General features: G+C 36.5%; 1 protein-coding gene across 1 annotated transcript; it reads right to left on the bottom strand.

The window, feature by feature from the left end:
* Positions 1-216: 216 nt before the first annotated feature.
* Positions 217-12,307, bottom strand: LOC121247634 (putative leucine-rich repeat receptor-like serine/threonine-protein kinase At2g19230). The gene is made up of 13 exons (XM_041146030.1): positions 12,142-12,307; positions 10,481-11,012; positions 5,250-5,734; positions 4,117-4,249; positions 3,833-3,904; positions 3,466-3,537; positions 3,299-3,379; positions 2,918-3,078; positions 1,941-2,146; positions 1,716-1,842; positions 1,458-1,520; positions 1,168-1,357; positions 217-830 (listed from the first exon to the last, which is right to left on the bottom strand). Exons 1-13 carry the CDS (start codon positions 12,305-12,307, stop codon positions 404-406), a joined length of 2,715 nt encoding a protein of 904 aa, XP_041001964.1. The 3' UTR covers positions 217-403.
* Positions 12,308-26,543: the final 14,236 nt, after the last annotated feature.

The following is a 26,543-nucleotide window of genomic DNA, read 5'->3' as shown; positions in this document are numbered from 1 at the left end:
ATTGTTTTCTTCTTCCGACTATTGGACGCCTGAAACGCTTTGCTTGCTTCTGCTGCTTCATCCTTCTAGGCTGCTAGCTTACGTCCCTCTTATATACATTGCTGGCACGTTCTCCTCTTCTTACTCAATTCTTAATGGGATGATGATAAACTAAAAGAAGAGGATCTTATTTCTGAAAGTGACTTGAATTGATATTTGATTAATTGGTCCCTTAATTAATAGTAATCATTGTACTTTATAAGTCCAACAGAACCTAGAAAGCTGTTGAAATGCATAATAGTACTCGGTCTCATACTCGATTGAAAAAAGATACACACATGACACAAGGATATAATAAGGTCTTCAAACAGATCACTTGTCATACTGTATTGAAGGAACTTTTGAGCATAGTTTTCTTCAGAAACTATCTAGCGGTGGGAGCAATTTCTGATTCTAGCACCAAATGGAACATGTTGTGTGGCATGCTTGAAGTTCTACACTCAGTTGTCATCCTTTGATTTCTTCCACGAGTCAATACCAGAGCCAAACATTCATTTAGTTCTGCCAATACCTGACTCATGTCTGGTCTTTGGATTGCAACCGGCAGTGCGCACGACATGGCTATTTCCACAACTTTCCATGCAGAAGTGGTGCTGAATTCTCCTTCTAGTCTTGGATCAACAATGTTTTGAATATCTGCCCTTTCAATCAAAGGATAAACCCAATCAAGTATGTGAATGTTTCGCATAGGACCTCTTATTATTGCAGGGCGACCGGTTATAAGCTCAAACAAAATAATCCCAAAGCTATAGACGTCACTTTTCTTATTGAAGTTCCTAGATGTTGGAATTCTGCAATTAAAACACAGACGAGGGTCATTAGAACAGTATAAGAAACCCAAATACTGATTTAAAGCTTCAAATTATTACCTATAATAATGATTTAGACAACTCGCACTGGTAAATAAAGTGAGGGTGTCCAATTTACATAACTCGCATGTTGAATTAAGGGCAGGCCATACATTTTGGAGATTTTGGATGCTCAAGGGAAAAACATATTTTGGTAGTAGAAAATTTAGGATAAAAAGTTTAGTGTGTTTCAAATTTCACTAGAACTTTGGACATGATAATTGATTACAGTATAACTAAAAAAAGAGCTATGCAGAAGTCAGTAGCTCTAAACACTTACTCCGGATCGACGTATCCCAAAGTGCCAGCTGGGCAAGTTGACACGTGGGAATCACTTTCGGTGGCAAAGGCTCTAGAAAGCCCAAAATCAGCTATCTTGGCTTGCATGTTTTCGTTTAGTAGGATGTTGGATGGTTTTAAATCTCTGTGGATGATAGGTGGCTTGCAACCATTATGTAGATACTCCAACCCTGTAACTCCACCAGTAAACAACGTGGACTTATTCAAGCAAACGAAAAAAGAAATTCAAAGATGCTGAAGATGAATAATTATGTTAATTTGGTTGCAAACCGTGTGCTGCGTCCACTGCAATACAAAGTCGCTCATTCCATGTTAAGACATTTGGGTTTGTCACTGCAGCAAAAACATTCCAATTCTGTCTCATTCAGTTTGGTTGTCATAAAAAAATGGCCCAGATTTTTACAATCATGCCAGGTTGCTTGCTCTAACTAGAAGCCAACCCATGATGTACTTTTGATTTGATGAAGGTAACATATAGCTAGCGACTCATATGATGAGAGGAGCCTTTAAAAACGAGATTGCAAATACCTGACAAATGCTGCTGCAGATTCCCGTTAGCCATGTACTCGTATATGAGCGCCTTGTTTTCACCGTCATCACAGTATCCAACAAGAGTAACCAAGTTTCTATGATGAACTACCATTAATAGCTGTGCCTGCATTTCGAAATGGAGTTCCATTGTTTAGTTGCATGAAATTGGTAGTCTTTGAAACTTTCAAGTAATTGCAAACACTGGCTTCTGTTCCATCTAACCTCTGCTCTAAATTCCTTGTACCCTTGGTTTGATGAAGGAGAGAGAAGCTTAACAGCAACTTGAATTTCATCTTCCAATTTGCCGAGGTACACGTTTCCAAATCCTCCTTTGCCAATGATGTTTTTGAAGTTATTGGTTATCTTGACAACCTCAGAGTAGCTATACTGTCGATTCTTTGATTTGATGCTGGATTTGGTAACCACGTCTACAGCAAGAAAGATTATCAAAATTGAAACATTCACCTCTGCTAAAAATAAGTTTGCAGCTGGCATTGTCATGTGCTTAGTTTATGTTTTAAATATCTCATGATTGTTACTATAATCAAATCCCGAGTCCACTTATCCTAAAGGGTTATGCACATTAACCCTCAGGCTTGTACAACCGAATCTCATATGCAGTGATGTTGTAGCGTTCTGAGCTTAGGTTTCTGCATTATAGTTTGACAGTGAGTAATGCTAGAAGAAGTCCTGGATTTCATGCTTGTCAATGTTAGGATGTGTTAGATCCTTTTTCAAGGCCAGCCTCAAGATGGTACGAAGTGGTGTCCCACTTATTGAAGATTTTGGGGATACTTGATTTTACAAAATAGCAGGGGATTGAGATGCCATGGTTGTGTGGTATAGACGGTACAACCATGAATGGATAATGAATGGGAGGATGAAACTCCTTATTTTTAATATTATCTTCATGTTTGAGCAAGAAAGGGCATCAGGATGCCAATCTAAAGAAGGACACATATTGCCGACCTCTCAAAACTTGGTGTAAACATGACTGTGGTGAGAATTGAACCCAAGCACCAGGTGAGTATAATGAGCGCATTCATCAGTTTCACCTACCATGGTGTTCCACCTATAATTTTTTTCGCGACTTCGGTGTATCACAAGAAAATAAATTTCCATTGAGTGCTATATCTTTGTAAGCAAGCTCGCCAATATAAACAGTGATAGAACTAAGCAGCAGAAAATAAAGAACGAACTACCTGATCCTCTTTTCCTTCTATATATAGCAAGAGCACTAACGATGAAGAGAAGGATCAAGACTGCTGTTATAAACGATGCAAGAATTGGAATGACAAACTCCTTTTTCTTCTTTCCCTTACATGGAGTGTACAGACAAAGATCTGGATGCGCATCAACCCTTTTATAAAGTGCATCAAAGGCATCAAGTAAAGATGTCAAGGTCAGTTATTATATATTAGATGTTGATGCCATCCGCCATGCAAAAAAAAAAAAAAGGAATTATAAAGTTGGAAATATACTTCTTCAAGCATTTTCTATGTACAGAAAAAAAGAATAAAGTGATTATAACATTAGGAAATGGAGAAAAAGAAATATTGGAGATAGGAAGATAACCTAACCTTAGGTCTAATTTTCCATTCCTAAAATGTTCCAGAAGAGCCTCAGGAATTGAACCTGTGAACTTGTTCCCTCTTAAATCCCTGCAAATATAGTGTTAGAAGACCACTTCAATTTCCTTCTCTGAAGGTATTCTTCGCAACACCTAGATCAGAGTTCCACGTCTTACAGAGTGTTTAAATTAGGTAGCAGTTCCAAAACTTGTGGCAGTGGCCCAGTTAAGTTGTTAAATGACAAATCCCTGAAAAAGAAAGAAAAATCTTGCATAAAAATATTAGCAACTTAAGCTAAACAATTGTTTTTAGTGCTTGAAAACCAATATTAAATAACAGGACTTATATACAATTTTTTCCAAGTAAAAGTTCCTGGAATCCAATCCCACAAATACACTCTAATTATTAACATCTCAGCAATCAGAGGTCCATCTACCAATTGGTAATCTCAAGCTGGCAGCCTGTGTTGACAGTGTTGTTCATCCTGCTTGTGTTTAGAAACAGAATGCTTAAATATTTATCATATTTCAAATTAAGACTCACAAGGACTGCAGTAGTTCGAGCTTGGAGAATGAAGGAGCGATATCCCCTGTCAGATTGCTTGAGCTCAAATTTCTGCTTGAAATTATGAAACTAGGAAGTTATTGCCATTGTTTAATGTTAAGCTGCAATAAATAATAAATAAATAAAATTCTCTTGTAGTTGGCCCCTGTGAACAAGGGAGCCACACTATCTTTGTAGTTTCCGTCAAAATGAAAGTTTACCAGCGTGATTGAAATTTGACAGCATGCCTCCACAGAAGTTTTATGTTTCAGAAGCGCACTTACAATGAGATGATCCTTGGAGGATTGTCGTTATTGCAGTTTAAACCATCCCATGAGTAATTACTTGGGACACATGGATCGCCTTGCCAGTTTCTTCTCACCTTGTACCATGTCTTGATTTTCATGATAGCTTCAACTAAAATTTTTAATGGCAAAACTAGAATCAATAGACAATCCTTGAAAAGTGAACGCGGGGGGGAATTTGATATAAAACATAAGAAAGAAATATAAATTGTGACACTTTGATCCAAAATTTGCAGCAGATGCACAAATGTGCCTTTGTCATGAGGATGAATTTGCCCGAATAGCATGTGCGATACTCAAGATCAGTCAAAGCGAACTAGAACATATGACGATTGTGGATTCTACGGTGACTGGTAAAATTGTTACTCATAATACCATGCCATTTCTAAGAACAAAGTTTGCTTTGGCGGTTAATTGTATGACCATATATATGGAAGAAAACCAGATTTCATTGATTTATAAAAAACTATTGACAACAGCAAAATTGTTCTTCTGAAGATGTGTGGGGTTAATTACATCATAATAGTGCGCACCCCAATGAGACTATCGGTTCACATGGTGATAGATTTCCCATGAGACTATAGGTTCACACTAAACTGATGCATAAACTCTTTGAGGAGTTGCAACCATTAACAGGTACACATCTTGGACGAGTGCACCCAGTATGGGACACCACTAGTGCAAAGAGGATGCAATGGTAGGGCATGCTAGGGCGGCTTCAGTCCTGCTAAAATTTCATTGGGGGCATCACCACGGACACGAGATCTTTGAGGCCGATTAAAGGTTTAACAAAATTAGAATCACAGTCTTAGGATTTTAAGATCTGTAATAAGGCCTTTTAACAATTGAGACCACGTCATAAGAGTTAATATCGATAGTTGACCGTCTTGGATGTCGTTATGATCAAAGGGTTAAAAGTTGACCAATTAATATCCAACATTTCTTAAATTTTAGAATCAATAGGTGGACCCTTTTAATCACGACCTTGAGAACAAAAAGCATATTTTGTTTTGTTTAGAAAAGACTCCTACTTATATATCCAGATGACCATCTCCAAACACAGAAATACTGCACATAATCCGTACAATTAATATAGAAAAGAGAAGGCATACCGTCGTCTGTTGCAGTTGGTTCATTTGGTAGCTCTATCAACTCGAAAATCTCATAGGCGTTGAGGATTGGAGGAAGTTGAGTTCCCTGAGCTGCATTTATTGAGAAGTATAACTGTGCTCCGCTAATTGGCAGATTATCGTGGACTATGGTTTGTGATTTTAGATAATCAAGTCTAACAGATTCTGTCAGATAGCGCTGACCATCCAAAGAAATTGCCAATTCCCTCTGCTGGCCAGGTTCAAGTTTCTCAACCTCAGCAAAGTGAAAGTACCAATAATATTTAGAACTAGAATCAAGCGGGTTGAAGTAAACTTCTATGGGACTGCTCGCGTTCTGTGTTTTGGCAGCAGTCTTCATCACCTCAGCTGGCAATCCGTAAGTTTCATCACTGCTAGAGGCGTAAATGGTCGAGCTGGAGGCAATTTTAATCCAATCATCTTCTTGTGAAGGGTGCCAGTACCGATCATACGCATCGTTTGGATACCTTATAAATGGCAGCAAATTTTTTTGTTACCCAGATCGTGTCAGAACAAAGTGATGCTGAAACAATCAAGCGCTAGCTTTTACATGAATTGATGAACGTGAGCAAGAGATGAATAAACGCAATGGTATAAATTATAGCCATGCATGCATGCAATCAAGAATCAAGATTCCTCAGGATGGTATGAAATGATTCACCTGATTATAGAAGTGTCCGTTCTGCCAACATCACGTCGCCTAAACTTTGACAGTGCCCCGCTCTCGATGCGATACATGGAAGAGTGCAGTTGCCGTAGCTCCAATACTGAAATGAAGGGTACACCTTGGCCAATGTTCACAAGACAAACATCTATGTAATCCGTCGAAGCTACGTGAATTATCTCATAATAGCTGTTATTCGTATTGTCTACTGTTCTCCATTTATTAACCCCAAGATATAGGTCAAATACTGGGCCCTTGTCTTTGCCATCATAATTTCCATACGCGAATCTAGCTCTGATCAAGTACTTCTTGTTTCTGGCTTCATTAGGTCGCAGGGTGTAACAATTCCTTTTTCCTTGAGGAAAACTTCTCAATGTCTGTTTCACCGGATCATCATAATATCGAGACGCCGTTGCAGCTATTCCAGTATCTATAAATCCTTCATCTGACGTGTAAGGAATACCCGTTGTCGGGTGAATGTAATCTTCAACATTGCTACCACAGTCAATACTGATGAAACCTTTAAATTCTGACACCAAAAAGAGAGTTAATTAGAACAAATTAGCAATCCACATATATATATATATGTGCAGATCTACTACTCAAATAAGTTCATCCAGATCATAATTATCGATCGGCTTCTTAATTTGTTGTTTCTGTTGCGCTCGCACACACTAGAAATCCTTGTAACATGTTCAGGATTCATCTCGAACAGCTCAATGTCCAAACACTTTTTACGTTAAGACTTAAGCCAATCATGTTTTTGAATTATCATTTAGCACACCTTTTTGTCAAAGAACTAGCATGCCGGCAAATACCGTGAAAGCCAAACCGTTGGCTTATTTATTAAAATAAATATAAATGATTAAATCTCTTCTCATCATTTTAAATTTTGGAGATAATTGATGATTTCATATGATTACATACTAGAGATTTCTGTGTTTGAATTCGGACTCTGCACGTAAGGGAGATTTGTTTGGAAAAAAAAAAAAATAGTTAAAAGCTTCACAAAAGTTCTTGTCTTTGAAGGACAGACATTTTGGTTTTGAAGTAAAAGATAAAAATAGAAAATAAAAAATAAAAATCAGGTCCTGGATTATAATTTAGTCTAAATAATTAAAACACATTATAATAAAACAGGGGTTAGTACGTACGTACTTCGTTTATCAACAGTGTTGGACTTTCTTTGGTTTTTAAGTAATCAAATTAAGCAAATCGAATTGAAGAAATTAGTATTCGTTAATTAAAGAAGTATTCAAATCTTAATCGTTGAGTTCGCGTCAAGGAAGATGTCATAATATAAACTTAATAATTATTAAACTCTTTAATAGACGAATAATTGTATTTATATTACTATACGTACGCATGCAGTACGTATCAATTTGCGTCCTTTGTATGAAAGTAATCAGCTTATAATTTTGTCAAGAGCAGAAGTACTGTGCTTTGAGGAAACAAGCTGTGTGCTAGAGCAGAAGTGTGCTTTCCGCCATAGCATGTCTGCTCTGGATTACTACAAACAAGCTTCTCAGTCTCCGTGAATTATACAATTTAATAACTTAGGATGGACCAATTTAATTAAGACAATGCATATATAAATTAGAAAGATCATGTATAGTAGGTTTCCACAAGAGTAATAATGTATATATGTACTTAATTACCTGGACTAGGAGTTTCAGCAAGTTTTCTTCCTCCATGATGACCAATATTAATGTTCCCTGCAGCAGCGTGTTCTGAGTTGCCAACTCCAAGAACAGCAGTCGCTATAACAAAAAACAGGCTCACTTTCAAAACCAAAAGCATTTCTGTAATTGCACGGCCAGTACCCATCTTTCACTCTTTCTCACTAAATATAATTTTAGTGCCCTGCCGAGGAAGGAAGATGGGATGAGCAGCACACCAATATGGAGTACAGGACGATCTGGTATGCTTGAAGACTTTCTTCAAGTCATCAGCCAAGTCAATGGTTCTAGCTTCTGTGTAAGTCGTCGTCGTCGTCGTCACTTGGGTCTAACTTTGAAAGTAAAGGTAAGAGGATGTCTTACGTACCTATTTTAATTTAATTTTATTCTGTTTAAATTAATTGAATTGTTCTATTCATTATCCATATATCACATATTCATGAAAAAATAAAATAAAAGATATGTAGTGTATGAGATGGTAAGAATAATTATTCAAAAGATAATGATTTATTTTTGGAGAAGAAATTCTTATCCTATAATCAAAGATCTACTCAAATCCCACAAATGCACTCTAATTATTAACATCTCAGCAATCAGGGGTCCATCTATCAATTGGTAATCTCAAGCTGGCAGACTGTGTTGACAGTGTTGTTAAACCTGCTGGTGTCTGGCTAACACTGGTGTTTAGAAACTGAATGCTTAAATGTTTATCACATTTCAAATTAAGACTCACAAGGACTGCAGTAGTTCGAGCTTGGAGAATGAAGTATCGATATCCCCTGTCAGATTGCTTGAGCTCAAGTTCCTGCTTGAAATTATGAAACAAGGAAGTTATTGCCATTGTTTAATGTTAAGTTGGAATAAAAAAATAAATAATAATTAATTTAAAAAATTTAAAAAAAAAAAAAAAAAAAAAAAATCTCTCGTAGTTGGCCCCTGTGAACAAGGGAGCCACTATCTTTGTAGTTTCCGTCAAAATGAATGTTCCACAGCATGCATGCCTCCACAGAAGTTTTATGTTTCGGAAGCGCACTTACAATGAGATGATCCTTGGAGGATTGTCGTTAGTGCAGTTTAAACCATCCCATGAGTATTCACTTGGTACACATGGATCGCCTTGCCAATTTCTAGTCACGTTGTACCGTGTCTTGATTTCCATGATAGCTTTAACTAAAATTATTAATGGCAAAACTAGAATCAACAGACAATCATTGAAAAGTAATGTGGGAGAGAGGGGGAGGGAGAAGTTGAGATACAAATATAAGAAATAAATATGAATTGTGACACTTTGATCCAAAATTTGCAGCAGATGCACGTACAGATGTGCCTTCGCCATGAGGCTGAATTTGCCTGAATGTAATAGCATGTATGATACTCAAAGCGAATTAGAACTACCAACAGTACGTTTGTGGATTCTATGGTGACGACTAAAATTGCTATCCATGATACTATGCCATTTCTAAGAATTCAAAAGTTTGCTTTGGCTGTTAATCGTATGACCATGGAGGAAGATACCCAGATTTCACTGATATATAAATAAATAAATAACTGTAGACAACAACAAAATTGTTCTTCTGAAGATGTGTGGTGGTAATTACATCATAATATTGTACACCCCAAGCTTGTAATTCTCCTATAGTGATAGATTTCCCATGAGAGGATCGGTTTACACTAAACTGATGCAACTCTTTGAGGACTCCCCTGCAAAAGGATGCAATGTTAGGGTATGTTGGGGGCTTTAGTCCTCCCAAGACTTCATATATAGGACCGTCACCACTCACACGAGTGATATGATCTTGAGGTTAAGGTTTAATCAAATTAATATCAGAGTCTTAGAGTTTTTAGATGATATTTAATAATTGGTATCACAGTAGGTCCACATTACAGAGGTCAATGTCAATAGAGTAAAACCTTCATGGAAGTTCTGAGGGTCAAAAAGTTGATTAAATTTGTATGACAGTACTAAGCCTTTGGAATCAATAGTTCGACCTTTAATAACAACATTGAGAACATAAATTGTGTTTTATTTTTGTTGAGAAAAGACTCCTCCTGCTTATATATACAGAGGACCATCACCAAACACCAAAATATTGCACTTAATCCTTACAAGAAAAAAAGAAAAGAGAAGAAGGCATACCGTCCTCTGTGGCAGTTGGTTCATTTGGTAGCTCTATCAACTTGAAAATCTCATAGGCGTTGAGGATTGGAGGAAAATGAGTTCCCTGAGCCGCATTTATTGACAAGAATAACCGCGGCGCTCCGGTAATTGGCGGATTATCTTGGGCTATTGTACGTGGAGTTAGATAATCAAGTATAACAGATTCTGTCAGATAGCTGCGTTGATCATCCAAAGAAATTGTCAATTCCCGCTGCTGGCCAGATTCAAGTTTCTCAACCTCAGCAAAGTGGAAGTAACAATAATATTTTGAAAGAGGATCTAGCGTGAAGTTAGCTTTTAAGGGAATGCTCGCGTTCTGTGTTTTGGCAGCAGTCTTCATCACTTCAACTGGCAATCCATAAGCTTCACCACTGCTAGAGGCGTAAATGGTCGAGTTGGAGGCAATTTTAATCCAATCATCTTTTTGTTGTGAAGCGTGCCAGTACCGATCATACGCATCGTCTGGATACCTAAATGGCAGCAGTTATTTTCCCCCAGAAAGTGTCAGAACAAAATGATACTGGAATAGAAGCGCTAGCTTTTATATGAATTGATGAACGTGAGCCAAAGATGATTAAACGCATGCAAGAGAAGATTTAATCACGAAATCACACAAAAAGTAATCACATAAACATAATTGACATGTAATCAAGATAGAGTAATGTTAGAGACAAGTCCCAAATCTACTAGCATTGTGTATGAAATGATTCACCTGATTATAGAATTGCCAGTTCCGGCAACATCAATTCGCCGAAGTTGTAACAGTGCCCCGCTCTCGATGCGATACATGGAAGAGTCCAAATGCCGTAGCTCCAACGCTGAAATGAAGGGTACACCTTGGCCAATGTTCACAAGACAAACATCTATGTAATCCGTCGAAGCTACGTGAATTATCTCATGGTAGGTTTCATTCGTATTGTCTACTGTTCTCCATTTATTAACCCCAAGATATAGGTCAAATACTGGGCCCTTGTCTTTGCCATCATAATTTCCATACGCGAATCTAGCTCTGATCAAGTACTTCTTGTTTCTGGCTTCATTAGGTCGCAGGGTGTAACAATTCCTTTTTCCTTGAGGAAAACTTCTCAATGTCTGTTTCACCCGATCATCATAATTTCGAGACACCGTTGCAGCTATTCCAGTATCTATAAATCCTTCATCTGACGTGTAAGGAATACCCGTTGTCGGGTGAATGTAATCTTCAACATTGCTACCACAGTCAATACTTATGAAACCTTGAAATTCTGACACCAAAAAGAGAGTTAATTAGAACAAATTAGCAATCCACATATATATATATATGTGCCGATCTACTACTCAAATAAGTTCATCCAGATCATAATTATCGATCGGCTTCTTAATTTGTTGTTTCTGTTGCGCTCGCACACACTAGAAATCCTTGTAACATGTTCAAGATTCATCTCGAACAGCTCAATGTCCAAACACTTTTTACGTTAAGACTTAAGCCAATCATGTTTTTGAATTATCATTTAGCACACCTTTTTGTCAAAGAACTAGCATGCCGGCAAATACCGTGAAAGCCAAACCGTTGGCTTATTTATTAAAATAAATATAAATGATTAAATCTCTTCTCATCATTTTAAATTTTGGAGATAATTGATGATTTCATATGATTACATACTAGAGATTTCTGTGTTTGAATTCGGACTCTGCACGTAAGGGAGATTTGTTTGGAAAAAAAAAAAAATAGTTAAAAGCTTCACAAAAGTTCTTGTCTTTGAAGGACAGACATTTTGGTTTTGAAGTAAAAGATAAAAATAGAAAATAAAAAATAAAAATCAGGTCCTGGATTATAATTTAGTCTAAATAATTAAAACACATTATAATAAAACAGGGGTTAGTACGTACGTACTTCGTTTATCAACAGTGTTGGACTTTCTTTGGTTTTTAAGTAATCAAATTAAGCAAATCGAATTGAAGAAATTAGTATTCGTTAATTAAAGAAGTATTCAAATCTTAATCGTTGAGTTCGCGTCAAGGAAGATGTCATAATATAAACTTAATAATTATTAAACTCTTTAATAGACGAATAATTGTATTTATATTACTATACGTACGCATGCAGTACGTATCAATTTGCGTCCTTTGTATGAAAGTAATCAGCTTATAATTTTGTCAAGAGCAGAAGTACTGTGCTTTGAGGAAACAAGCTGTGTGCTAGAGCAGAAGTGTGCTTTCCGCCATAGCATGTCTGCTCTGGATTACTACAAACAAGCTTCTCAGTCTCCGTGAATTATACAATTTAATAACTTAGGATGGACCAATTTAATTAAGACAATGCATATATAAATTAGAAAGATCATGTATAGTAGGTTTCCACAAGAGTAATAATGTATATATGTACTTAATTACCTGGACTAGGAGTTTCGGCAAGTTTTCTTCCACCATGACCAATATTATTAATGTTCCCTGCAGCAGCGTGTTCTGAGTTGCCAACTCCAAGAACAGCAGTCGCTATAACAAAAAACAGGCTCACTTTCAAAACCGAAAACATCTCTGTAATTGCACCAACATCCATCTCTTGTCTAATTTCTCACTAAATATAATTTTAGTGCCCTGCCGAGGAGACGTGGGTATTGCAGCAATAAATAATGGAACTAGTTTGGTACGCGGCTCTTACGACTCGAGTCGCCCCAATAATTTATTTGTATCTTCTTTTTCTACTTTTCTCTCTCTTTCTCTGCCTTTCACCAATGTGAAAGAAAAAACTTCGACTTCGACTATCTTGAATTTTCGTTGTTATATCTCACTGATTGTCGTATGATGACTTGACTGATTATATAAACAAGTATATTTAACGTGTTGATTAATTCTTGTTAACGTGTCTATTCTAAGGGTTGTTAGGAGTTGCTTTAGAGGTTTTAAAAATTGTTTAAATAGTTTTAAAAAGATAAGTTAAAAAGTTTGTTTGACTTCAACATGTTTTTCTGGATAATACAAAACGTAGTTCTAATTTTAAAAAGGCTGTCAATAAGCAATCATACATCGTCTCTATACCTAATTCGCAGAATTTTTTTTTTTTTTTTTTTGCACTGTAAATACTAAGAACAAAATGATACTTGACGTGCATACGTTTAAGTATTCATTATTCTTTATTTTTGGGACTTTTGCATGTCTGTACTTACTATTATGAAGTTATTCAACTGAAAGACGTTGGGAAATCCTTTTTGTTAATAAAGACTTTAGCATGTCTTTATTTAATTTTCAATTTTTATATTAACTCATCGCATATTAATTCATAATCCAAAGGGCAACATGTCATATATATCTTTAAACGCAAGAATGGAATGGGAAGAACATAGGCAATCATAGAAAAGAGTAACACAGTTATTCAACAAAAAAGGGTTCCTAAAAATTCTTTCTCGAGTAATAAGTGAAAAAACATCAAGGAAGAATCGTCCAAGAAACTCCAAGAATCGTTCGTGTGATTGGGGCTATGCATGGCTATCACCGAAGGCCACCAGGCCATTTCGGTGGTTGCTCCTCGCCTCAGATCCTATGCAGACTTGGTCCTGGAGACTCCTCAGTCTATCCCTGAAGTCATGGTACCATTCCGATCTCACAAAATTGTTGATGGAGAGGTCTGTATTATCTTCTCTAAAGATGAAGTGGACCGCTCGGCTATACCTTTTCAATACTCTCTAGTATTGAAAGTTCTCCGACAAAGACCCTCTCTTGATTCCATAAGAGCATTCATCAAAGCCAGATGGGGTCTATCAAACCAACCGATTGTTTCATCTATGAGTAAGCCGCGGAATGTCTTCGTGCGACTGGCGTTGGAGAAAGATTTTGTTAAGGCTTTTGCTCGTGAGAATTGTGAAATCAATGGAGTACCGTATAGAGTTTTCCATTGGACTATTGAATTCCAAGAAGATCAAGAACCAGTCCGTGTGCCGGTGTGGATCACGCTGCCAGGTCTTCCACCAAACTACTATCATGAGTCTTTCCTTCGTAGCATTACGGCTCCAATTGGAAGATTTCTAAAGCGAGACAATCCCACCCGATGCGCTACTCGTACAGATGGTGCAAGAATCTGTTTAGAGATGGATATTTCTAAAGAGCCTATTCAAGCGTTGTGGATTGGTACCCCCCGAAACCCCCAAAGTCTTTATCAAAGTATTGCGTTCGAGACATTGCCGGCATACTGTCCAAAGTGTCATGTTCAAGGTCATAACTCTAAGACTTGTAAAGGTGAAGGCAAGAAACGTAATGTGCAGATGACAGAACCAAAAGAGAAGGCAACGATGGAACAGGTCTGGGTTATCAAGGAAACCAAAGGTGGGAATCTTGTTCAGAAGGGTGAGTCTAGCAAGGTGGAAGAGAGGCAGTTGAATGTGGAGGACTTTATTCCAAATGATCAAGTATGGGAGAAATCAGATGCTGACCGTATGAATGGTGTTGAAGACAGAGGAATGGAAGCAGTTCCAATATTAGAGCAGGAAGAGGCTGATGGAGAACCGGGTTCCACAATTCAGGTGCCCATTAATCCAGTTATTGACCAGGTGGGGCATGGTAGATCAATGGACGTAGAACTGGAGGTGGTTGATCTTGAGGAGGGGATGTTGGTGGAACCTAAGCCGCTAGACGAAAATGCAGGTTTGTGTTCAGGAATAGACCAAGAACGTGTGGCGTCGGGTTCTAAGACTGATATGGCAGGTTTGCAAACTGGGGGCATGCTTGCACCCATTATGGAATTTTTGCAAACGGAAAATCATGAAGGACGGACGCTGGAGGAGGTCTCTGTTCAGGAAGGAGATGATTCAGTTTATGAGGAGGTTGCGCGTACGAATTGTTGCTCAGATGGTCACACTTGCTCAGATTCGGACTCGGAAGGGTCATTGGATCACTTAGCTAAAGACAATATTGTGGCTTCGGATTCAGATTCAATTGAATAAGAAAAGGAAAGGGAAAGGTATTAAGATAAGAGGTTCTTCTAGGGTCGTAAATAAGCCCGCCCGGCTTAATTTATGAAGTCATCTTTATTGTATTGGAATGCTCGGGGGATAGGTACGTCAAGAAAGCGCCTTAAAAAATTGGTATCAAAATTTCTTCCTAAAATTCTTGTTATTGCTGAGCCAATGGTAAGTAATTCCCGTTTAGATTTGTGGCGTGATTGTTTGCGGTTTGATTGTTGTTGCTCTAATGTTGATGACGGAGGTAAGTTATGGATGTTTTGGGTTCAGGAATTAAATCTTGTTGTTGAGTATATGGGTGATCAATTTTTGACAGTTCGTATTGATAATCCTAATGTTGTCCGAATTACTTTTGTATATGCGAAATGCTCCTATTTGGAGCGTAGAAGACTGTGGGATGTTTTGATGGCAGCTAATATTCACCAATTACCTTGGATGGTGATGGGAGATTTTAATATTATTAGGAATGATTCGGAGCGCAGAGGGGGACGGCCAAGATTAGCTTTGGCTATGGAGGAGTTTAATGATTGGGTGGGTGCTTGTGGTCTTCTAGATATGCCTTTTTGTGGAAATTCTTTTTCCTGGTGTAATGGTCACTGGGGGAGATCTAGGCAATGGGCGAGGCTTGATCGTTGCTTTCTTAATACAGCGGTTCTTGATATTTTTCTGGATGCTAAATTGGAATATTTATCACGTACCTCTTCTGATCATGCACTGATGTCGATTTTTTTGGAGAATCCGTTTGTTACTTATGGTTATCCTTCTTTTAAATTTCAGCAAATGTGGGTATCTCATGCCCAATTTTTTTACTGTGTTTTGAATTCTTGGAAGGTGGAGGTGGTTGGAGGCTCAAGCTTAAATGTGCTTATGAATAAACTTAAAAGACTTAGAATTGCATTGCGAGAGTGGAATAAGCACATTTTTGGGAGGACGGAAATTCATATAGCAGAGCTTGAGGCTCGGATAAAGGGTTTGGAGGTCAGTCTGCAATCTGAATATATCAAAGATGTAAAGGATGATCTCGTGGTTTCACAATTGGAGCTTTCAGTTTGGTTGGATAGGGAAGAAAAACGTTTGGCTCAACAAGCTAAACAAGGTTGGATTCAGAAGGGAGAAGCGACATCTTCGTTCTTCCGTGCGGTCAGTCGGCGTAATCATAAAGTGGTGAAAGAGATGAAACTTGCAGATGGTACTACTCTTTCCTCACCAGAACAAATCCATGACGGGGCTATTTCTTATTTCTCACAATTCCTGGAGGTTGGTTCTTGTTGTGAAGAGCCGAATCTAGGGGGTTTGGTCATACCTATTATTTCTCGGGGTGAAAATGAATTTCTTACTCATATTCCTTCATCCCAGGAAGTTTATGAAGCTCTTTGCTCCATTCCGGAAAATAGTAGTCCAGGTCCTGATGGGTTTGGATCGGGATTCTATCGATCATGTTGGCATATAGTGGGTAATGAGGTTGTTGATGCGGTGTTAGAGTTTTTTCGAGGTAAGAATCTTCCGAGGTTTTTTAATGCTACTTTCTTGGTTTTAATTCCTAAAGTGGATAATCCGACAAGTTTTGATAAGTTTAGGCCAATTAGCCTGTGTAACGTGTTTTACAAAATATGCACTAAAATTATGGTTAATCGGCTTTCCCCCATATTGGCAAAAATTATCTCTCCTGAACAAGGAGCTTTTCTTCCGGGTCGAAGCATATTTGAGAATATTAGTATTACACAAGAATTGATTCATTCTATTAATAAGCCGGCTCATGGTGGAAATGTTGTTTTGAAGATTGACATGGCTAAAGAATATGATAGTGTGGACTGGTCTTTTCTTTTGCATGTTCTTAAAGCATTTGGGTTTTCAGAATTTTTTTGCATGTTAATTCAAAAATGCATCACTAATCCTTGGTTCTCTGTGATCATGAATGGGGTTCTCAAAGGTTTTTTCAAATGAGGTCGTGGGTTGAGACAAGGAGATCCTATATCTCCTTATTTATTTATTATTGTTGAGGAAATTTTTACAAGGATGATAAAAAAACAGGTGGAAATGGGTAAGATTACTCCTTTTTACCATCCAAGGGGTACCCCCATTATTTCTCATTTACTCTATGCGGATGATATGGTGCTTTTTTGTAATGAGGGCAAAAATTCCTTAAGAACTATTTCTGATGTGTTGAAGACGTACGAACAATGGTCGGGGCAAGTAGTTAGCAAAAACAAGTCCTCTATATTTTTCTCTTCGCAGATTCCTATTTCTAGACGTCGGGCACTTCTTCGTTTCACGGGTTTTACGGAAGGGATTTTTCCCTTTAAATATCTGGGAGTTCCTATTATTTCAGGAAGATTGAAAATAGCTTATTTTGATGACTTGATTGCTAAAGTTCAATGTAGATTGGAGGGATGGCAAGCCAGAATGTTATCCAGTGGGGCGCGTCTGATTCTCATTAAACATGTGCTTCAAAGTATTCTCGTTCACAATTTTTCTATCTTAAGGACGCCTAAAGCTGTTATTGAGAAACTTCAAAAAATCATCAGCACCTTTTTCTGGGGTGTAAAAGATGGGAAAACTAAGAAAAAATGGCGTTCTTGGGTGGATATTTGTAAGCCTGTCTCGGAAGGTGGGATGGGTATTCGGAGTCTTCAAGATGTGCAAACATCTCTACATATGAGGTTAGCTTGGAATCTTTTGCAAGGTACATCTCTTTGGTCTAATTTTTTTCATGCTAAGTATGTTAGTGATAGACATATTTCTATGGTGGATCCAAAGAAAGGGTCTATTTTTTGGAAGATGATTTTGAAAAGTATTCCTTTAGTGCAAGCAAATTCTAAATGGAGAGTTCGAGAGGGTAAGCTTCTTTTTTGGCATGATAAGTGGGTTGATGATGCCCCTCTTAGTCATAATATTCAGATTTCGGGTATACCAAATCTTAAGTTGGAAGATTGTAAAACTGGGTTGGTTTGGAATATAGAGATTTTTGCTGGGTTGGTTGGGCATCAAAAAGCTGAAGATATTATTATGCAATTGGGTAGGGTTAAACATGGGAAAGATATATTGATATGGCTTCCTAACGATGACGGTAATTTTTCTTCGAAGAGTGCTTGGAATTGTATTCGTTTGAGGGGACCAGATTTCTCTTGGGCAAAATGGGTTTGGCATTCTGCTCTTCCAAAAAAAATTTCAATCACGATGTGGAAGGCCATACATGATTGTCTTCCTGTGGATGATAGAATTTGCAGAATTGGTATTCCTATTGTTTCCCGTTGTGATTGTTGTTCCAGTTATACTTATGAAGATCTTAATCATATTCTTGCGGGAGGAGATTTTGCTAAAAAAATTTGGCGTATATGTTCGGTGGTTCTTGGAATTCCTTGGGTGGAAGGTTGCTCATGGAGACAGAGGGTGGAGTGTTGGTATAGGAGGGCTAAGAATTCTAATCGTCCTGGTCAACTGTTGGGACTTCTTCCGGCAATCATCACTTGGCAGTTATGGGGCCGTCGTTGTAAAGCCCGGATGGAAGGAGTAATGGAATCGGTACAACAAGTTTGGTGTTCCATCAAATATTGGGTTTCTTGGATTGCAGTTAAACTTAATAATGTTAATTTGCTCAATCGGCGTGATGAAGGTATTTTAAAATGTTTTAATATGCCGTTAAATGTCATGAGAAAAGAGATTGTCATCCCGGTCAGGTGGAAACAACCTAAGCAAGGTTGGGTAAAGCTGAATGTTGATGGTTGTTCTCTAGGTAATCCGGGCCCTTCAAGTGCGGGAGGAATTATTCGAGATGAGAAAGGTAATCTGGTTTGTGGGTTTGCAATAGCAATGGGGCATCATTCGAACAATTATTCTGAGCTGATGGGTTTACTTCATGGGCTTCGATATATTGGCTTGATGGGTTTTTTATTTGTGGAGATTGAACTATATTCCTTGTTAGTACTAAATTGGTTGAAGAATCAAAGATGTGGCTTATGGTATATGGAAGACTATTGGGATGAAATTCAGAGTCGTCTAGCTGGGATTAATGTTTCATTTGTTCATTGTTATAGAGAATGTAATTCGGTTGCGGATGGTTTAGCTAAAATGGGTGCTAATGGTATTACGGGATCATGGTTGTCTCTTCCTGAGTTGCCTCCTTCTATTAGAGGTAACATTAGGTTGGATAGAGGGGGCCTTCCTTACTTACGTAGAATCCGAAGCAGTTGATAGAAAGCTATGTGAGCTGGTCTTTTGAGAGGTATGTCTTTTTTTGCATTTGATCATTTCATTTCTCACTCTATGTTCGTGCAGATTTTGTTTTGCAGGTTGTTATTTTGAAGGTTTTTTGAGGCTTTTGTATAGTGGTTGAGTTTAGTTGGTTTTTTAGGCTTGGGTTTTAGTTTTATTATAATATTTGTAGCCCCCAGGCCTCGGGTTGTAACTACGGTTTTCCTTCGCCACAAGTGAGGGTTGATCAATAAAATTTGGGACGGAGTCACAATTGGACATGTGACTTTCGGCTCTTCTTAAAAAAAAAAAAAAAAAAGTATTCATTATATAATAACACCCCTAAAATTCGAACTTCTTTTTTTTTTTTTTTTCACTCTCTCTTTTTAGCATCACTCTATTTCTAGCTCATGAGGGTACTGATTTACCTGATTAATGGTCCAGTGCTACCAACATCCTTTCGGTCATGCAAATCAAGTGCCCTGCCCGCAGTGATCGGATATATGGAATTGTCCAAACGTCGTAGATCCAATGCTGAAATGAAGGGTAGACCTTGGCCAGTTTTCACAAGACACACATCGATGTAATCCGTTGAGAGTAGGTGGAAAATCTCATAATTTTTTTCAGCCGTGCTTTTCACTGTCATCCATTTATTGACCCCAAGATATAGGTCGAACTCTGGAGCTTGGTTTTTGCCATCGTAATTTCCATACAGGAATCTAACTCTGATCAGGAACTTATTGTTTTTACCTTGATCCGGTCTCAGGCTATAACAATTCCTTTTTCCAATAGGAAAACTTCTCAAGTTCTTCAACTCTCTGTCTTCTTCAGATATATAAATAGTCTTAGCTACCCCAGTATCTGTAAATCCTTTATCTGTCACGTACGGAATACCCGTTGTCTCGTTAATGTAATCTTAGCAAGTTTTCTTCCACGGCACCATGTAAATCGCTATCATTTCCTACAGCGAGTTTTCATGAGTTGCTGTGAACAGCACTCGCTAAAAGAGCCATAATTTTAAAGAAAAATTCTACTTGTTAATTTTACAATCCTAGCTCTACATTCTGTTTCTCCTCTATCACCCATAGTCCAGGTATCATTTGTAGTAATTTTTAAATTTATTTGCCTTACTTTAATGAGCAATCTGTTATATGGAAGAAGAAATAAAAAATAAAAACTAAAAATGGGAGTTGTAAACCTGGGTGCCGGCCCAAGTTTGACCCGGGCTAATCCAATGCAAATTCGGATTGAATTTGAAATTCGAATTATAATCCGAATACACCCGAATTATCAGGCAGAATCCGAATAAACAGTCCTAACTAGAAGCAATCCTACTGCATGCTTTAAAGAAAGGTATTACTATTCGATCGTGTTGCTAAACACCCACTACGTACGTACGTACTAATAATTCGCTCATGCTCAAGCAATTGCAATTAATAATTAAAGAGCCATATGGATGGTATAGAAAAATTGCTTTGATTATCAAATAATTACATGAGAGAAATGTTTCTAATATAAAAGAAAAGAAAATGATAGACATAGAATACTTTTTACAACCTTTCATATAATTATATTTTAAATCAAGGACATTTTTGTAAAGTTACTTATAAAAATAACATCATTTTACATAAATATCCTTATTTTAAAATATAATTATATAAAAAATTGTAAAATAGATTGTACATGTATCATTACTCTAAAAAAATTATACAAAAATAAACTTACACAGTAACATATTTTTATATAATCTATTAAATCTATTTTATAATAAAATTTATTTAATCATTTTATATCTAAAACATTTCTCATTGCATTGTCCGCTGGCTCAAAGATAACGACTGAGCTGACACCTAAGAAAAGCCCCCCAAGCACAAAGAAACAAAGAGCAATGATATTCATCGCATAACATATTTTATAACACATATTTTAAAATGAAGATATTTTTATAAAATAATATTATTTTTATAAAATATTTAACTAAACTATCATTCATTTTAAAATATAATTATATAATATGTTATAAAAAGTTATGTGTATTTATTATTTTTCAAAAGTTAAAATTAAAAATTGGATTTAATTGAATTAAAAATAATTTACACAGAGTAATGTTGACTATGACTTTTGAACCTCTGTCTGCATCCGTAGTAACCCAACGGCCGGGCCTTGCTACGCGTACTTAAAGAAGGAAAAACCTATTTGCCTCTCAATTCGACCGTTCGAGTTAACTGCTTGATAAATTTTTTTTTATTTAGTAATTAAGAAAATAATTTTAAGTGTATTGAGATTTTTTTTTATTTTTTTAAAATATTTAAATATATTAAAAAAATGGAAAAAAAATTATAAAAAAATAAAAACCCGTCAAGTTAAACGGGCTACTCAGACTTCTTAAAGAAACGTAAGAAAAACGCATACAAGTTAAAATCACACGTGACAACAATTGACAAAATCAAAGTCAAAGTGAACGAAGCAAAAGTAACGGAAAAATAAGAGAAACGGAAAAGGCCAAAAAAAACAAGAATTTACAAACGGAAATGCATTTCTTCGAGAAAAATAAAAGTAACCAACAGGAAACGCCCCAACCCAGCAACGCCTCGTGAAGAAAATGAAGAAAAATTTTTAACAAAGTGAAATTTCAGATTTCACCGGAAACATTATTAAAATGAAGAAAAAACTTCAACAAAATGAGATTTCATATTTCCCTAATTTTTTAAATGATGCTGAGATATAATGACTAGATTTAGTCATATCTTTATAAAAAAAAAATGATAGGCACGAAATTGAGTCAATTTTAATAATCTATTATATTCAATAATAATAAAAGGAAATTACAGTTGAGCCAGATTAGAGCTCTTTAAAATCAATATATGACACACTAATAATAGTAGCAACCAATCATCAACACATAAAGTCACCCAAAAATAAAGGGCATCATATATAATATTTTTCACTACATAACAAGGGCATCTTTGTATATCAAATTGTCATCCACCATGACTTCTGAAATCTTGAGGCCAAAAATGCAAATATTACAAAACAGATAAAATAATTGTTATCAAAATGAGTGGGCCAACCTGAAAATAAGATACTTAACAATATTAATATCAATCGCATGTTATTAACGAAAAACTCCACGTCTTCACATTTTACTAAAGTGTTTACTAATATTAAGACTTACATTTTCACCGCATCTATGTCGCTCATTATCTTTTATGGCGAAAGATGTACCAAAATGTGTACTCGCTTGATTCCAAATATAGTAATCTTAAAAACAAAGAACAATGACATCTTATTAGTGATTCTAAAATTTAAAAATAGTGATCTTAAAACATACTCTGTAAAGACTTAATTGAGGCTGTGTTAGATACATTGTGTTGATGTTGTGTTTCGCAACCCTAACAGTTCCACAAAGTCCAAACTCCTTGATGCCTGCAACTAAGAAGAAATAGAGGCTCTCGTGGCCTCCGAGGTCACTCTGATGCCTAAGTCAAATGGTTGTCCTCTGGTGATGGAGAAGGAAAATACAGAACGAAGCAAAACGGTTATGCAGGTTGAATCGAGAGTCTCTCGTAGGAGGGTTATTCCTTATTTATATTTGAGTCAGGCCCTTCAGTTGAGAGAGATCGTTGAATGTCAAACGTCAGGCCTGCCACCACCCATTCTCTATCGCCTTAGTGGGGGCCAGTCTACGGCCTAGCGAGAGATCGTGTCGTGCTTGTCGTTCTACGTCTGTGCGGCTGCCACTTCTCTGTCATGCCAGGAGATGTTAGATCGCGGGCGAGCCGTCCTTGGCTCTTGGGACGCTCCATCGTGTGCCGAATTTCCTGACACCTATCTAGGTCGGCTCGTGCCTGGAATCTGTGACTCTGGGATCGGGTACATGTTAATGTTGTGCTCGTCCGGCCCAATGATTAGGCTTGCTAATTTGCAGACCCCCGATCCTCCTGGGCCTTGAGTCGAAGGCCCATCTTGACTAGGCCTGCGCTTACTTCCCGATTCTCTCGTCTAGGATTTTTAGCTCCCCTACTCTAACCCAGATTTCGTGGTTGGGCTTTCCTAAGCTTGAACCCTTCTATGGTGGGCCTCCCCTCACACGTTGCATGTTGCATTGAAGGTGTGTAACAATTTGCTTCCTCAACTGGTTTTACTTCAGTTCAACACCAACACCAAATTTATAAGAACAACAATAACATCCTCTAAATCAGTTCAGATAAACCCAACAAACAAAAACCATCTTTAAGACTTGTTCGGTTTAACAAATTAATCTAAATAAATTTCTAAACCACGAGAGAAAAAAATATATTACCGTCAGTTTCTGAGTGCAGAGATTCATGAAATCCCAAATGCAAAAAATCCCAAATTTAATATCGTTAGTGGACATCAATTTGGATCTGAGGCGTGCTGGGTTGGAGACAATTGGTCTAATACTTTTCCGTTTGCTTTTTTATCTTACTTTTATTTTTGCTTTTTTATCTTACTTTCCCTGTTTGTTTCCTTCTTTTCTAACTTTTAGCTGGACCTTGACACGTGTGATTTTAGGTTGTACATTTTACTTACGATTTCTTAGGCTCATTTAAATAATAAAATGATATGTGATTATTTTAAATGAATTGAATAAAATATTATTATAATATTATTTTTTAATATTATTATTATTTTGAGATGTGAAAATATTAAATTATTTATTATATTTTATGTGAAAATTTAAAAAATTTATAATAATAAAATGAGATGAAATAGTTTATGTATCCAAACGAGCCGAGCATCTACATTGGCTTCTTCAAATAACATTTTATCTCTAAATTTAACTAACTTTATAAATAGTTGGCCCACATTGAATTAGCCAAACACTTTTCATCCTAAATATTAGCTACAGTAAATTCATCTTTTTCTTCAAATATGAAAAGTACTATTTCATCTCCAAATTAATTGTTTATTAATATCGCGTCTCTCTCTCCAGCGTCTCCTTTCTCTTTCTTATTCCCTCTTCCTCTCCTGCGTTTCTTCTTTTCTTCTTTCCTCTTCCTCTCCCGCGTCTCCTTTCTCTCATTTCTTTGTTTTCTTCATCTATTTTTTTTCTCTTCTTCTCTTCTTCCCTCTCTCGCATCTCTTCGTTCTTTCTCTTTTTCTTGTTTTTTTTTTTCTCTTCTTCCCTGTTTTTCTTCTTCCCCATTTTCTCCTCTTCCCCATTTCTCTTCTCCCACAACCATTCCTTCCCGCATACATTCTCTCCCGCGACGGCACTCCCCAGCACGGCACAGCAGCAGCACGGCACTCCCAAGCACACGGTAAGATTCAAAACCCTACCTTGATTTTGATGATGATTTTGTTGGTTTAGGTTTGATTTTGTTGATTTTGCTGATGTTACTTGGGTGTGATTCGAAACCCTAGCTTTGATTCTAGCCCTGATTTATTGATGTTTGGGTTGGATTTTGTTGATGTTTGGGTTTGATTTTATTGATGTTTGGGTTTGAATTTGTTGGTCTCGGGGAGTGAGTGGCAAGGGAGCAGAGGGTTTGAATTTGTGGATGGTCTCGCGCATTTGCACGGTTCTTGAAATAGCAATGCAAAATGGCCAAGATGAACAGCCTGTATATTTAGAACAATTATAGGTCTCTCATGCTTAATCTTCCCACCATAGCCACGGTCTAGCCCTAATTCGGACCCCGATAGTGAAATATCCACTGGATTTTTTGAAATTAAAGTGGTTAATGAACATTATGGCTTGATTTTGGGATCAATGTTTTTTTTTTTTTTTTCCTTTTATGAAATTTATTATACATTGTATGTGACTGCTCTTTTCCGAATATATGGCTTTGTCTTCCTCTTAGTTACAACTTTGAGAAAAATTTAAATGTGTTTAATGCAATATATTTCAGCAAATAGGCAACCTGTGATTTGTCAAGAAATTCCTGTGTTTATAAGAAACCTAGTTTATGTGGTTTCCTTAACTTTTTGTGCTTATGCTTTGTTTTTTTTTTACTATTCAACAAAGTCAAGTTGGTTCTTATTAGGTTGTTTTTTTATGCCAACAGTATACACAGAGTCGAGTATACTGTTTTTTTTTAGATAGAACCTTGTTGCCTCATCAGTCATGCCAGTTGCCAACAACCAAAGAAACTTAGTGATGGGAAAGAAATGTGTGACACTTGTCTAACCCAAAAGAATATCATCAATTATAATGTAGGTAAAACAAATTTTCAATGTGTATCAATTGCTCAACGGAAACTTGTTTTGAGTCACCACACAAACTGAGTGTTGCATAACACTTGTGATTGATTTGCTTTGCGAGTGTACTTTTTTGTTTTTAATTTTTCAGTTTAAGTTTCAAGTGGCAGAATGCTTATAACTGGGTGTTTTTATTTTAGATTACGCCAAGTATATTAATGGAAAATGTTCCTTGCTCATTGAGTGTCTCGGGAATTCATCTCTTGGTGGGTTATCAAAGCCTCCCCAACATTCTTCTTTCATAGAGATGGGCAACAAGTTGAGAAGTTTGTAGGAGCCAACAAGCCAGAGGTACAGAAGAAGATAACTGCAATTGTGTAGATCCAACTACCCAACGTTAGAATTGAGTGCTTTACTTGTTTCTGTCTAGTGAGAGGGGCTGCTTATTGTTATTCTATACATTTCTGTTGCCAGCATGGATGCTGCTGGTCTATGGGGTTTTTTTTTTTTTCTTATTAGTTTGGACTCTGTTTTCTGAAAAGAAATTGATGTAGATGTAGAAGAGCAATGGTGGAACCTGTAAATTGCTTTCAAAGAGCTAAAATGAGATTATATGCAGTCTCCAACCGCTATGCACTATGAGAATATGATTGTTGGAGATTATAGGAGGTTATGAAAATAGAATTAATTAAAAAATAAAAAGTAATTATAAAAATAATGATATTTTATTATTATAGAGAGTGTGATGATTAATCCAATGTAGACTTTAAGTTTTGAATGATTAGCTAAAAGTGAAAAAGTTACATATTAGTCAAAATTTAAAGAGTAAAATAGCCAATCCAATGCCAATGCTCTAAGTACACAAAGCATTTCTCTTCTTCAAAATATATCACCAAAATTTATTTTTTTCTATTTTACATATTGACTTGTACAATACATCATATGTCAATTTAGCTATTTTTCTCTATACATTTAAATATTTTTTTATTCATTTCAAATATTTTATCTAACCAACAATGATAACCTCATATATTTTATTCATTTCAAATATTTGCAATATCTCGTCATATATAATGTTGTATTTTAAATTACTTATAAAAATAGCTAAAAAGTTGAGAGTAAAAAAAAAAAAAAAATCCAACGACTTTGGCTAGAGTTTGTTTTTTGAACCAAACAAACCTGGTTTGTTTTTTATTTGGAAGCTAAATAAAGTTGTAATAATTAGTTTGAAAGCGTTTGAGTTTGAATGATGTTTAGAAAAAAAATGAGATGCAACGAAGATTATTTCCAATCATTCCTTAAACTTTTAGATGCATAACAGATAAAGACATATAAACGAAGTGATGGAGAGTAAATGAGAGACAAGAGTGGTGCCTGTGCGAAAGTGATATAAAGGGCTAAAATGAATACATTATAGAAAAAAAAGAGATAGGAAATGACTTATGGCCATAAAAATTGATATGGAAATAGCTTTTGATTTTATGG

This window comes from Juglans microcarpa x Juglans regia, chromosome 1D, assembly GCF_004785595.1.
Source record: "Juglans microcarpa x Juglans regia isolate MS1-56 chromosome 1D, Jm3101_v1.0, whole genome shotgun sequence".
Classification (NCBI taxonomy): Eukaryota; Viridiplantae; Streptophyta; class Magnoliopsida; order Fagales; family Juglandaceae; genus Juglans; species Juglans microcarpa x Juglans regia.
The sequence above is the reverse complement of the archived record's forward strand: the minus strand, read 5'-3'. Positions and strand labels throughout refer to the sequence as shown.